Source organism: Dendropsophus ebraccatus, chromosome 1 (genome assembly GCF_027789765.1).
Source record: "Dendropsophus ebraccatus isolate aDenEbr1 chromosome 1, aDenEbr1.pat, whole genome shotgun sequence".
Classification (NCBI taxonomy): Eukaryota; Metazoa; Chordata; class Amphibia; order Anura; family Hylidae; genus Dendropsophus; species Dendropsophus ebraccatus.
Genome location: NC_091454.1, coordinates 117,994,867 through 118,007,350, shown reverse-complemented (window position 1 = coordinate 118,007,350; position 12,484 = coordinate 117,994,867). Strand labels below are relative to the sequence as shown.

Below are 12,484 nucleotides of genomic sequence, written 5' to 3'. Positions count from 1 at the left end.
TGCAGGGACATCGTTACTGATGTCCTTGCAGCCCTTGCACCATACATTACCTAGCAGGGCTTCTCCTCCGCTCCGTCTTCCTCCCCGGGTCCCGCGGCGCATCAGCAACTCCGGAGCGCCCTAAGCTGTCAGACAGCTCAGCCAATCACTGGCTGCGGCGGTCCTGGCCTGTGATTGGCTGACCGGTCTGACTGCTCAGTCAGGCCGCTCCGGAGCTGCTGATGCTGTGCCGTGGGACCCGGTGAGGAAGACGGAGCGGAGGAGAAGCCCTGCTAGGTAATGTATGGTGCAAGGGCTGCAAGGACATCGGTAACGATCGTTTTATCTATTCCACCGAGCGATAATCGGCCAAATCGGGCCGATTCACCCGATTATCGCTGCCGTGGAATAGGCCCCTAAGATTACTAGTCCTAATGATATTGGCCACCAAAGGGAAAACAGGGAGGGGGGAGGGGGATGCTTTAGAAATATCATTATGGGGGAGGGGGCCAGTATAGAGAGAATTGTTGGGGGGGGGGGGGGGGTTGATTGCTGGATCTAAGACACCATGCAAGATTAGGATTTCAGCCTTGGGAGAACACTAAGCACTGGGCATTTACAAAGAACCGTCAGGACCGCTAAAATTCTGATGGTACCTCTGATGTGTGATGTGCGGCTAAAGAAATTGGTACTATTGATATGGTGTCTCTCCTTAATGAGGCTAGGGAAGTATTTTCTGAGGCTGACTTTGTGAACTTGACACCCTCCTATATATCAGTCAAGACAGCATTTAGGAATGTGTACCAAGGATACAAAGTCAGTATTAAAGCCTGTAAATCCTGGTGGGAGCTCCAATCCCTGGAGATCTTAAACATCCTATAGTCCCCAGAGGTCTAAGGGTACACCTACTTGAGTCCCTAGACAGTTCCCTGACATTTATGTAACTACTCCTTGAAGAGGAGAAACAGATATTGGAGTCCATGTCCACTAAACTTAAGGATCTGGCTGAGACTATGCTTAAGTTTAAAACTGACTCAGATTTTGACTCGAAACTTATCTCTAAGTATCATTTGAGAGGTTTCAAACACAACTGAAAGAGCGCAAACATAATTTATAAAAGATCTGAAAGAATTTAAAGTGTACTTGTCGTTAATAACTTTTAAAACCTTAATCAACAGTAGATGTGATATAAAGCAACTTTGCAATTTACATTGATTATTTTTTTTAGTTATCATGGAAAACACGGCACTTTCTGTGTTCTGACTCTTTTTTTCTTAAAGAGTCTAATCACAGTAAGTCTCATGTTTCCCAGGTCATCTGCATGCTCACAGAGAAGGCAGTCACATGATGGATGGACACATTCAGCCGTTACACTCTGTACAGGTCAGACTTCATGTGTTTAGTCTCTTTTTTTTCAAAAAGACAAGACAAAAGCTGCCTTTGGCTATGTTCACACAACGTCGAAAAAAGGAAAAAGGCATCTGGAGCTGCGGAGACATTTGTAAGCTCGGAGTAAAAAACACCGGACTTCATAAATGTTCCCCATTGAGTCTTTTCATAGCTCCATACTCCACCAGGCAGGGGTGAGGCTGTTGAATATTTTCTATGATCTAGGGGAAATCATTGTATTACTCATAACAACATTGTATTGAAATTATTGCATTTTGTGTTGCAACACAACTACTAGTTTATGGGGGTGGACATGGGTAGTCCCTGTGCGCTGAGTTTTGTTACTCTTCTCCTGGGCTGGTGGGAGGATACCATGGTCTTTTCAGATAATCCACATGAATGGACAGAAAACATTATCTTCTGGACCCACAACATAGACATTTTTATCTCGTGGAGGGGTACCAAGGAGGCTTCTCAGAATTTTATAACGTAACTTAAGGGGCCGATCACACTACGGAATTTTTGTGGAATTTCAAGTGCGCGTGAGATGTCCTACTGAATCAATGGCAAATGGAACTTCAAGAGGATTCCCGCCGTAGACTCCACTTAAGATTCCGCAGTGTGAACGGATTCTTACTCATGCAACAGGGCTGGCCTCAAATTTACACATGAGATAGGGGATGTAAAATTATCTTGTGTGCAGAGAGGGGTCAAGACTAGCTACCACCATACATAAAAAAAACTGGCTACCAACAGTATATTGCACTGGAGCCATCATCGCCCCTCACTGCGTAAGGGCGTTCCAAAGGGCCAATACATCTGGATCAGGAGGAATTCCATCATTAAGCCAAGGCTCTTAATGGGAGATTTTCAGCAAGAGGCTACCGTGACAATACTTTTAGAGATGCATTTAAACATGTTTAGAGTTTAGATAGACACCAGTTGATGATACCTAAGATTTCTCCTGAAACAAAGGATAAAGTGGCCCGCACTGTTGAAACTTATAATACCATGTCCACTGAAGTCCAGAAAATTCTGAATATATTCTGGCCAATTTTGTTGGCAAACAAAGATCTATCAGACATACTCTCGCCTCACCCTAGTATTACATTCGGAAAGGGGCGCAATCTGAGGGACAGGTTAGTCCATAGTCATTATGTGAGACCAAAACCTATGACTACTTGGTTAGACATGAAGACTGTAGGCATGTTTAGGTGTGGCAAATGTAAAGCCTGCCTGTTTGCCAATGTTACGAAATAAGGGACTTTCTAAACTGTAAGTCAGATGGTGTTATCTACCTGTAAAAGACAGGGAGTTGAGAAGAAGGATGTGTGAGCACATTAGAAAAGTAGAAAATAGAAAATATGCCACTTTTGGGAAGTACATCAATTCAATCCTAAATGCCTGACTTTCATGGCAATAGAGAGGATCAGACCATCCCCCAGGCAGGGAGATTGGAATAAAAGAATCCTATGCAACTAGGCAGCCTGGATTTATAGATTCAAATCCCAAACTCTATTAGGTCTTGACAAAATTGAAAATTATACATATTTCCTTAACTGGTTAAGTACATAAAATATTGTCTGTCTAGTCTCAACTGAGATGGAGAGCAAGGTTAATAGATAATATATCTAATGGTCATACACAGGGCCAGACTGGGGGGGGGTGCACTAACGCAGTTCATGGGCGGCTGATGCAGGACACAAAGTAAGCAGCACAAAGTAAGCCGTCACCCCCTTTACTCTATGCAATGTTTTCCAACCCCACAATCCTATGGTGTGTTTACACAGACAGATTTATGAAGCTAAAGCCAGGAATGGATTTGACAAGAGGAGATATCTCAGTCTTTCCTTCATGACCTGTTCCCTGTTCATAGTATGTTCCTGGCTTTGACTTAAATCTGTCAGATAAATCTTTCTGTGTAAACAAACCATTAGATACTGTACATTTTGTCTATGTCTTCTTTCTGCTCTAAAATTGCTTCATTTTATCAGTGGACATTTTTACCGAGGCGATGCCTCACGGCAGCTGGGCTGTCTCTCTCTTGGAAATAACAAAATAAAACATGGTGGCTGCAAGCACTATTTCTGAGGAAGGGAGCATAACTCTCAAAATATGTCATATTATGTGTACTTTATGATAAACCTTTTTTTATGCCTTTTTAATAGAGATGAGCGAACCGAGTTCAGGTTTGAGTCCATCAGAACCCGAACTTTCGGCATTTGATTAGCGGTGGCTGCTGAAGTTGGATAAAGCCCTAAGGCTATGTGGAAAACATGGATATAGTCATTGGCTGTATCCTTGTTTTCCCAGACAACCTTAGAGCTTTATCCAAGTTCAGCAGCCCCCGCTAATTAAATGCCGATCGTTCGGGTTCGGATAGACTTGAACTCGAACCCGGTTCGCTCATCTCTACTTTTTAACTTTGTTTCTGACTACATCTTGGAGCAGCTGTGGCAATTTAGTGAGGCTTCACGTCCTCACTGACCCCTTCAGTACCTTAGCTAGCTTTTTACAGCCCTTGAGTGTGTACCATCTGTACCCCAGAGTTTGGGGTGATATGCACAAAGCCCAAGTGGCCTCAAGGGGAGCCTTAAATCTATAAATCCACCTTCCCTGACAATTGTCTGCTGTATCACTTGAGGCGCCACTTCTTGCCTAGTTTCTTTCTTTCCTCTCCATCTCTCTCTTGGGAGAGGGGCGCCCAACTGCTGTGGAGCCCCGTCTAGGTGATACTGTCATCCAATAAAATGAAGTGATTTTGAAGCAGGTAAAAAGACACAGACAAGTTTTATACAGGTATATTCGAATATGCAGCATCTAAGCTTGTGGAAGGGGCGGAGATATGCACATAGGGGAGGTGGGTGACAGTATCACTTTAAACATTAGTAAACATCCAACTCCCTCTCCAGCAATGCCCAAAAGGTTATTGAAATAAGTTATATAGTATCTGTTGCTTTCAGTTACACACAAGCGATCTATTATATTTCTTTATCACTCTTTTACTTAATAGATAATGTTTTCAGACAGTTGGAAAGTTGTGGTTTTTTCAATAATACAATCAAGACAGACGTCTGCTTCCTTTCTATCCATGATGCTGTTTTGCATATACAAAAACAGAAAAAGAGCTGCAGGACCACCAGTGTGCTAGATATGGTAAGCCGATGTGGGATTAACGTTTACAAAAACTGGGACTTTTTTATTGTTGAAGTTACAAACTTAAAGCGACTCTGTACCCACAATCTGACCGCCCCCCTCAAACCACTTATACCTTTGGATAGCTGCTTTTAATCCAAGATCTGTCCTGGGGTCCGTTCGGCAGGTGATGCAGTTATTGTCCTAAAAAAATACTTTTAAACTTGAAGCCCCGTGCCAAACGGGAGTATCTGTGCCCCAACTTTGCACAATCACAGGGCCTCATAGCAAAACAATTTAAGGGCCCCACCCCCTCCCCCTCCCCACAAGACACTCTCTCTCTCTCTCTCTCTCTCTCTATATATATATATATATATATATATATATATATATTAGTATATGCTCTGTGATGTTCCTGGCTGCAGCCACAAGAGTGACTGGCAGAGCAGAGAGCCAACGGCTGCTTGCTATGACAGTCCACTGTTTTTACCTATAAGGGCCCATTATGAGTACGTACGAACCCGAACTGTCGGCAATGATTCCCGCTGTCTGCCCGCTCCGTGGAGAGGGTGGATAAAGCGGGAGGAGCGCCTGGAAAACTGGGATACAGCCATAACCATAGGCTGTATCCCAGTTTTCCAGGCGGTCCTCCCACTGTATCCACCCGCTGCATTGAGCGGGCAGACAGCGGGAATCGAATGCCGAGCGTTCGGGTTCATACGAACCCGAACCTCGGCAGTTTCGGACCATCCCTAATTAGGAGCCCTCATGGTTAAATACATAGATGCATGAGCAGACTACCTTCTGCTTAACCCCTTATGTACTGAAGTGTGTAAGTGACCCAAAGTTCAGAAGACAAAGAGATATCTGCTTTACTGCTCATGCCCTGATAACCCCTGACCTCTGCACGAAGCTCTGCACATTTTCCTTTCCTACTTCACAGCTGGAGAACAGAGGTCAGAGGTTATTAGAGCAGTTAAGCAGATATCTGTCTTCTGCTTGTTAACCTTTTTTGTGTTGCAGCATGTAAGTAAACATTGGGTCACTTACTGCAGTACATAAGGGGTTAAGCAGAAGGACACACACTCTTACAATCTTCCCCCCGGGCCCCCCCTCTTGCACGGGCCCCATAGCAAATGCCTACCCTGCCTCTATGGTAGCTACGCCACTGGGCAAAGTTAGGGCACAGATACTCCTGTTTGGCACAGGCTTCAAATTTGAAAGTATTTTTTTTGGACAATAACTGCATCACCTGCCGAACGGACCCCAGGACAGATCTTGGATTAAAAGCAGCTATCCGAAGGTACAAGTGGTTTGAAGGGTCAGATTGTGGGTACAGAGTCGCTTTAACAACAGCTATCCAAGAAATTCCTACCTTCTGAGTAAAATGTATAATATACTAAACAAAGTACAGTAACTAATTAACAATAAATCATTATTTCTAGCACAGGTCAAGAAGATATATTATTAAACTGGGAGACACACATAATTAAGTGAAAATGGATATAAATTATATATTGCATATTCGTTTGTTGCCATTTTTCTCATTGCTTTACCTTTCAATTTGCCTGTTGAGAAAAAAAAGCTAAGCACTGTAAAATGGTTGTATGTTTACATTTTTCTTGTACATTTACTAAAAACATTTTTTCTTTTAGATAACACATATGCAAGAGTCTAGCCATCTAGTCGAAATGAAAGATTTAAAAGAACGGAAACCTGCAAAATTAACAGGAAGAGGTAAGATTACTGTGTTTCTACATATATCATAAAACATAGCAGAAAAAGAAAAGCAAATAATAAGTTAGCAATTTACATTATTTTTTTTTAGTTATGCTTTGTAACAGACAGGTTCAGTCTTCTGAAGGCAGCTTTTTAGTCTTGTGCTGGTTGAAAAAAAAAAAAGACTAAACACAGGAAGTCCTTGCCCGTACAGAGTGTCACAGCTCAATGCGTCCATCAATCAAATGACTGCCTTTTCTGTGAGCATGCAGACGAACAGGACCCCCTGCATTTAGGTTGGGTTCACACTGCGTTTTTGCAATCCGTTTTTTCATTCGTTTTTTTGCAAATAAAAGGATGGAAAAAACGGATGCATTTGTGTGCATCCGTTTTTTCATTGACTTCCATTGTAAAAAAACAGATCAAAACGGATCCGTTTTTTTTGATGGACACAAAAACGTAGCTGACACTATTTTTGTGTCCGTTAAAAAAAACAGATCTGGTTTTTTTTTTTTTACAATGGAAGTCAATGGAAAAACGGATCAAAACGGATGCACACAAATGCATCCGTTTTTTCATGCTTTTTTTTGCAAAAAAACGGATTGCAAAAACGCAGTGTGAACCCAGCCTTAGTCTCTCTGCCTTCAGGAGACTGGACCTGGATACAAGTAAGTAAAGCTTCGTTTTAAAGCATGATAACTAAACAAAAATAATGAATGTAAATTGCAAACATGCTTTATTTTACATCCCCTGTTGATTTCGATTTTGAAAATTATATCGACGGTGACACTTTAAGTGTAAGTGATTTATTGGTTAAGATTATTTGTTTAAGGCCTTATGCACACGTTCAGTATTTTTTTTCTGGTCCTGAAACAACCCGTGAGAAATTGCGGATTGGACATCCGTATTCCATCCGTTGCTGGACCAGACTTCAACTGAGCAGTGAATGAATGGCAGACCCCCTCTGCGGCATCAGACCCCCTCTGCGGCATCAGACCCCCTCCTGCGGCTGCATCAGACCCCCTCTGCGGCATCAGACCCCCTCTGCGGCATCAGACCCCCTCTGACCCCCTCTGCGGCATCAGACCCCCTCTGCGGCATCAGACCCCCTCCTGCGGCTGCATCAGACCCCCTCTGCGGCATCAGACCCCCTCCTGCGGCTGCATCAGACCCCCTCCTGCGGCTGCATCAGACCCCCTCCTGCGGCTGCATCAGACCCCCTCTGCGGCATCAGACCCCCTCTGCGGCATCAGACCCCCTCTGCGGCATCAGACCCCCTCCTGCGGCTGCATCAGACCCCCTCTGCGGCATCAGACCCCCTCCTGCGGCATCATCAGACCCCCTCTGCGGCGGCATCAGACCCCCTCCTGCATCATCAGACCCCCTCTGCGGCATCAGACCCCCTCCGGCGGCATCAGACCCCTCCTGCGGTAAGGATGCGATCTCCTATGCGATCCTCCTGTGCCGTTCTGCCATCAGTGCTCTTAATTGATTCATTGATACTTTCCTAACCACATAGTAAACACCAATTTATTGAGCTAATTGGTAATGATGATTGGCAGCTGGGCTACAAAGGTACAAGTACTAATTACCTCAATAAATTGGGGTGTTTACAATGAACACCCCAATTTATTGAGGTAATTGGTACTTGTACCTTTGTAGCCCAGCTGCCAATCATCATTACCAATTAGCTCAATAAATTGGTGTTTACTATGTGGTTAGGAAAGTATCAATGAATCAATTAAGAGACTGTGAGCAGTGAATGAATGGCCTGTCAGCTAAATTCGGCACAATATAAAGTATGCAATGTTCCGAGCAGGCACCCTTCTGTATGGTCTTCACCTTGTGGAGTACTACAGATCCCAGCTCTCTGATATACCATCACCAACACTGCCTTAATACATTCGTCTACTGATTCTGCTATAATCGGCACACGATAGGATTCTGCTACAATCGGCATACGGTGTGCAGCAACAGAGATCCGGAGAACTATAGATCCCAGCACTTCTATATACTGCTGTGCAAATAGGAGCATGAGTTATCCATATTTTTTAACGGAAATACGGATGCCAAACATGTTGCAATCCGCAAACAATCCGTAGACAATTGCTGTCAATGAGAGCATCCGTGAAAAAATCTGGGTCCGCATCGGGTCCCTACTAGGGCATGTCCTTTTTTTTTTTACGGATTGATTTTCATCCATTTCTGCTACTGATTGTGTGAATAGCCCAATAGACTTCAATGTGCACTAACTCGGATACGGAAATACGGATCCGTAAATTACGGAACGTGTGAATAAGGCCTAATTGTTTTGCCAAAAGTAATGGTAAAAGTGATGGGCCCAACCCAGTTGGTACTCCCATGAGCTCCATCAATTGTGTAGATAAGCAAAGCATCTTGTCTGTATTGATGGTACTGGTACTGCAGCTCATGGTGGTTTTACACGGAACGATTTATCGTTCCAATTTGCACTATAACGATCGAATTTGAACGATAATCGTACGTGTAAATGCAGTGAACGATCAAGCGAGAAATCGTTCATTTTAATCTTTCAACAACTTCTCAAATCGTCGTTGATCGTTTGCAAAAAATTTGCAGATCGTTCCATGTAAACAGTCTTTCAACGATTTTACCTATGTATGAGATAGCGATCGCAAAACGATTCTTCCGTACGATGTATCGTTCCGTGTAAACGCTGATCGTTATGAAAAAAACATTGTTCATTCTAAATCGTTAATTGTGCGATCGGGCGAATTATTGCTCCGTGTAAAAGTACCATCAGTTGGTTACTCCTTCATTGTGCTGATTCGCAGAGGTTCTTTGTGTCAGACCACAACTAGAGATGAGCGAACCTCAAGCATGCTCGAGTCCATCCGAACCCGATCGTTTGGCATTTAATTAGCGGTGGCTGCTGAAGTTGGATAAAGCTCTAAGGTTGTCTGGAAAACATGGATGCAGCCAATGACTATATCCATGTTTTTCACATAGCCTTAGAGTTTTATCTAACTTCAGCAGCCCCCGCTAATCAAATGCCGAAAGTTCGAGTTCGGATGGACTCGAGCATGCTCCAGGTTCGCTCATATCTAACCACTACTGATCCAACACCGATATTTTAAGTCCTAGAAAACACATTTGCTTTTAGCCAGATTTTAATGTAAAGGGGAATTCCCATCTCAATTAGTATAGGTAAACTTGTTGGGCTCATCATGTCATAATTTTGCGAATACATTAATACATTGTCCTGATTTGCAACCTTTTCTCCTGATATGTCCATTCTTTCCCTCCATTGTTGACAGCTTGTTGTCTAAGTTACCGACCACTACCCTGCTCTAAAAAAAATTCCAGAAAATTAAGTATTTCGCTTAGAAATCTTTTGCAATCACACCTGTTTTGTTATACACTTGTTTGTTTTCTTTGTGTGTAATGAAACAACACAACAACAAAGGGAAAAAAATAAACTATATAATTTTATGCAATACACCAAAATGGGCTGTACAAAACCATTGCCACCTTTTTAAAATTGTGGGTAAACGACTTTGTTTCAAGAAAGTGATGCTCATTCAAACTCACCTATGGCAAGTAACAGATCAGGGCAATCAATATAAAAATCATACCTGAAACTATACAAAACGGGGAGAAGGTGACTTAATCTTTGCATTGTGTGTCTGTGTGCGCCACACTATGTGTGGAGAACAAAAAGGGGAGATGACAACTTTCTGAGGAGTTGACAACCAAAGTTGTGTAAAAATATCAATAATCTCAAGGATACAAGGATACATCTCCAGGAATCTTGATGCACCTTTGTCCACGGTGTGCAATATAATCAGGAAGTTTACAACCCATAGAACTGTAGCTAATCTCCCTGCACTCAGACAAAAGAGAAAATGAGATAAAAGGCTGCAACGCAGGATAGCACTGTGTCAGAGAGGAAAGAAAACATGGCTTCCTATAAAGCAAATAGCAGCTGTCAGGAACCAGACGACAGGGACAAGACAAGACAGTGAGCCCTGACGCTGAACCCACCAACTGTCCCTTACCTACTTGCCTCAAACGGCCCTAGGCAGCCGTGGACAACCACAAAGACGTTCCCTATACTAGTATAGATACACACAGAACAAGACAGACAAACACAATAAAGAATAGTAAACAGTTCGGATTACAACAATCGGGCAGCAAAAGTACAAAATAAGAAGTAGTCAAAGTACAAGCAATATGGTCAGGGTCAGGCGGCAAACAAGGGAGGCCACAAACTTCAGCAGCCACCGCTAATCAAATGCCGATCGTTCGGGTTCGGATGGACTTGAGCATGCTCGAGGTTCGCTCATCTCTAGTAATGACTAATCAAGGATGGGAATGTGAAGATAAATAACAGATGAACTTACTGCAATTTCGTAGTATGGGGTTTTATCCTATGTAGCAGTCTTTCAGCCCAAACACCATTTGCTTAACTTTCACAAACTTTCATATAATCTTACCTTCAAAACTGGACTCTAATGCGATTTCAGTTAGAGCCGCAGTGTCTCGGTGCCGCGGTGTTGAAATAACGCAGGATAGTCTGGATGGTGGATAAGCAGTCCCAATCAAGTTCCAAAAAATTCAAGCTGTCTTGCAGGCTCAGTGTATATAAATGTCAGTGCAACCTATCCATGAATATTTGAATGAAATGAAACACTATAGCAGGAGAACCAGGAGGACCCCACTGCTGACACATAAACCTAGAATCCTTCTGGGAAAATGCCTTGCGGACAGATGAGACCGAAATAGAGCTTTTTGTTAAAGCACATGATTCTACTGTTTACTGAAAATGGAATGAGTCCTACTAAGAAAAGAACAATGAACCTCCACCATATTTTACTGTAGGTACGAAGATGTTTTGGGGTTGTTTTGCCTCCCCTGGCACTAAAGGTTTTTGCTAGTCAAGGAAAGACTAGCAAAGGATTTTGGGTCAAAATGTAAGGCCTGGTGTCAGGAAGCTGAAAAATACTTCATTTTCTGTAACAATTTTAAGGGGTGTCAATACTTTTAGCCATGACTTTATGTATATATATCAGCCAGACAACTGCATTTAGAGCAGAGTGTTGATTGGTCGACAACGATCTGTCTACAAGAGGAAGAAAAGAGGAGGAGGTAAATGGAAAATATGTAACTTTATATGCCCTACACGTTTAACTATGTTAGTTAAGATGGGAATATTCATTTAACTAACAGCAGTCTTAAATTGTTTCCATTGATCGTCACTCATATATTTTACCACTAGTTTTTTATATGCTAAACTTATGTTTTATCCTTTCTACACTAGAGAAATATGATGATGATAATAAAGACTGCAAACCCTCCAGCTCATATGAGACCACAATGAGCTAACCCCGGTCCTTTTAATTCCTCAGAGGACCAATTGGGACCAAATGAAATTGAATCCGTAAAGACAAGCAAACTAGAGCGAAGTCTGTGATTATTCTTTACTAGAACATAACAGCACAGCAACTGGAACAACTAAGACATTTCAAAGACCAACATTGCTATTAAGGGGGTACTACAGCAGGACCAAAAAATCCTTTCAAATCAACTGGTTTCAGAAAGTTATATAGATTTGTAATTACATTCTTATCTCTGGTGTCTCTTTAAGGGGCACAACCACAAGGTTGCTGCATATTCGAACAACATCCTTTTCTTATTCTCCAACTTGACCATTTCCCTCCCAAATTTATTTTCTGAGCTTTCTAAATACCAGTCCCTAGCCAATTAAAAGAAAAACATACAAAAATCAAAGACCCTGAACATATCCCTTCCCCTTTCCACTGCCCAATCCCTTGTGGCTTCCTTCATATGGGTGCAGACTTCTAAAACTTGGTGTTCAGCTTAAGGTTACAAACCCACTTGCCGGATCTGCAACGAGTCTCCTTGCTGCGTTTTTGCAGGGAGACTCGCTGCAGATCCCGGCCCTATACTTTCAGTAGCAGAGAAACTCGCAGCAGGGATGTACATCCCTGCTGCGATTTTGTCTGCAGCCCGCCCCATTAACCCCCCGGCCGCCAGACATTATACATTACCCGGTCCCCGTTCCTGCTTGCTTCGGGGCTCCCGGTGTCTTCACGGCCCGCCCGGCCAATCAGTGCGCTGCGGCAGGGCAGCGCACTGATTGGCCGGGCGGAACGTGCCGGGAGCCGCTGAAGCAAGCAGGAGCCGGGATCAGGTAATGTATATCCTGCCCGCCCCCCTGCAGCCCCGATCGCCCCCAGCCCCCGGCCGCACGATCGCCCCC

At 43.2% G+C, this 12,484-nt stretch overlaps 1 protein-coding gene across 7 annotated transcripts in view; it reads left to right on the top strand.

Moving 5' to 3' along the window:
* The window catches only part of LOC138776414 (pendrin-like), a 112,725-nt gene extending 100,648 nt beyond the window's left edge, over nt 1-12,077 (top strand). For 4 of the 7 annotated variants that reach the window (XM_069956125.1, XM_069956130.1, XM_069956124.1 and 1 more), the window contains 4 exons: nt 1,292-1,362; nt 4,399-4,524; nt 6,159-6,240; nt 11,522-12,077. In XM_069956125.1, the coding sequence (XP_069812226.1) occupies nt 1,292-1,362; nt 4,399-4,524; nt 6,159-6,240; nt 11,522-11,586 (344 nt within the window). In that variant the 3' untranslated portion in view covers nt 11,587-12,077. Of the gene's footprint in view, nt 1-1,291; nt 1,363-4,381; nt 4,525-6,158; nt 6,241-11,521 lie in introns of those variants that run through there. The other 3 variants (XM_069956128.1, XM_069956126.1, XM_069956129.1) reach the window with 2 other exon arrangements.
* Nucleotides 12,078-12,484: the final 407 nt, after the last annotated feature.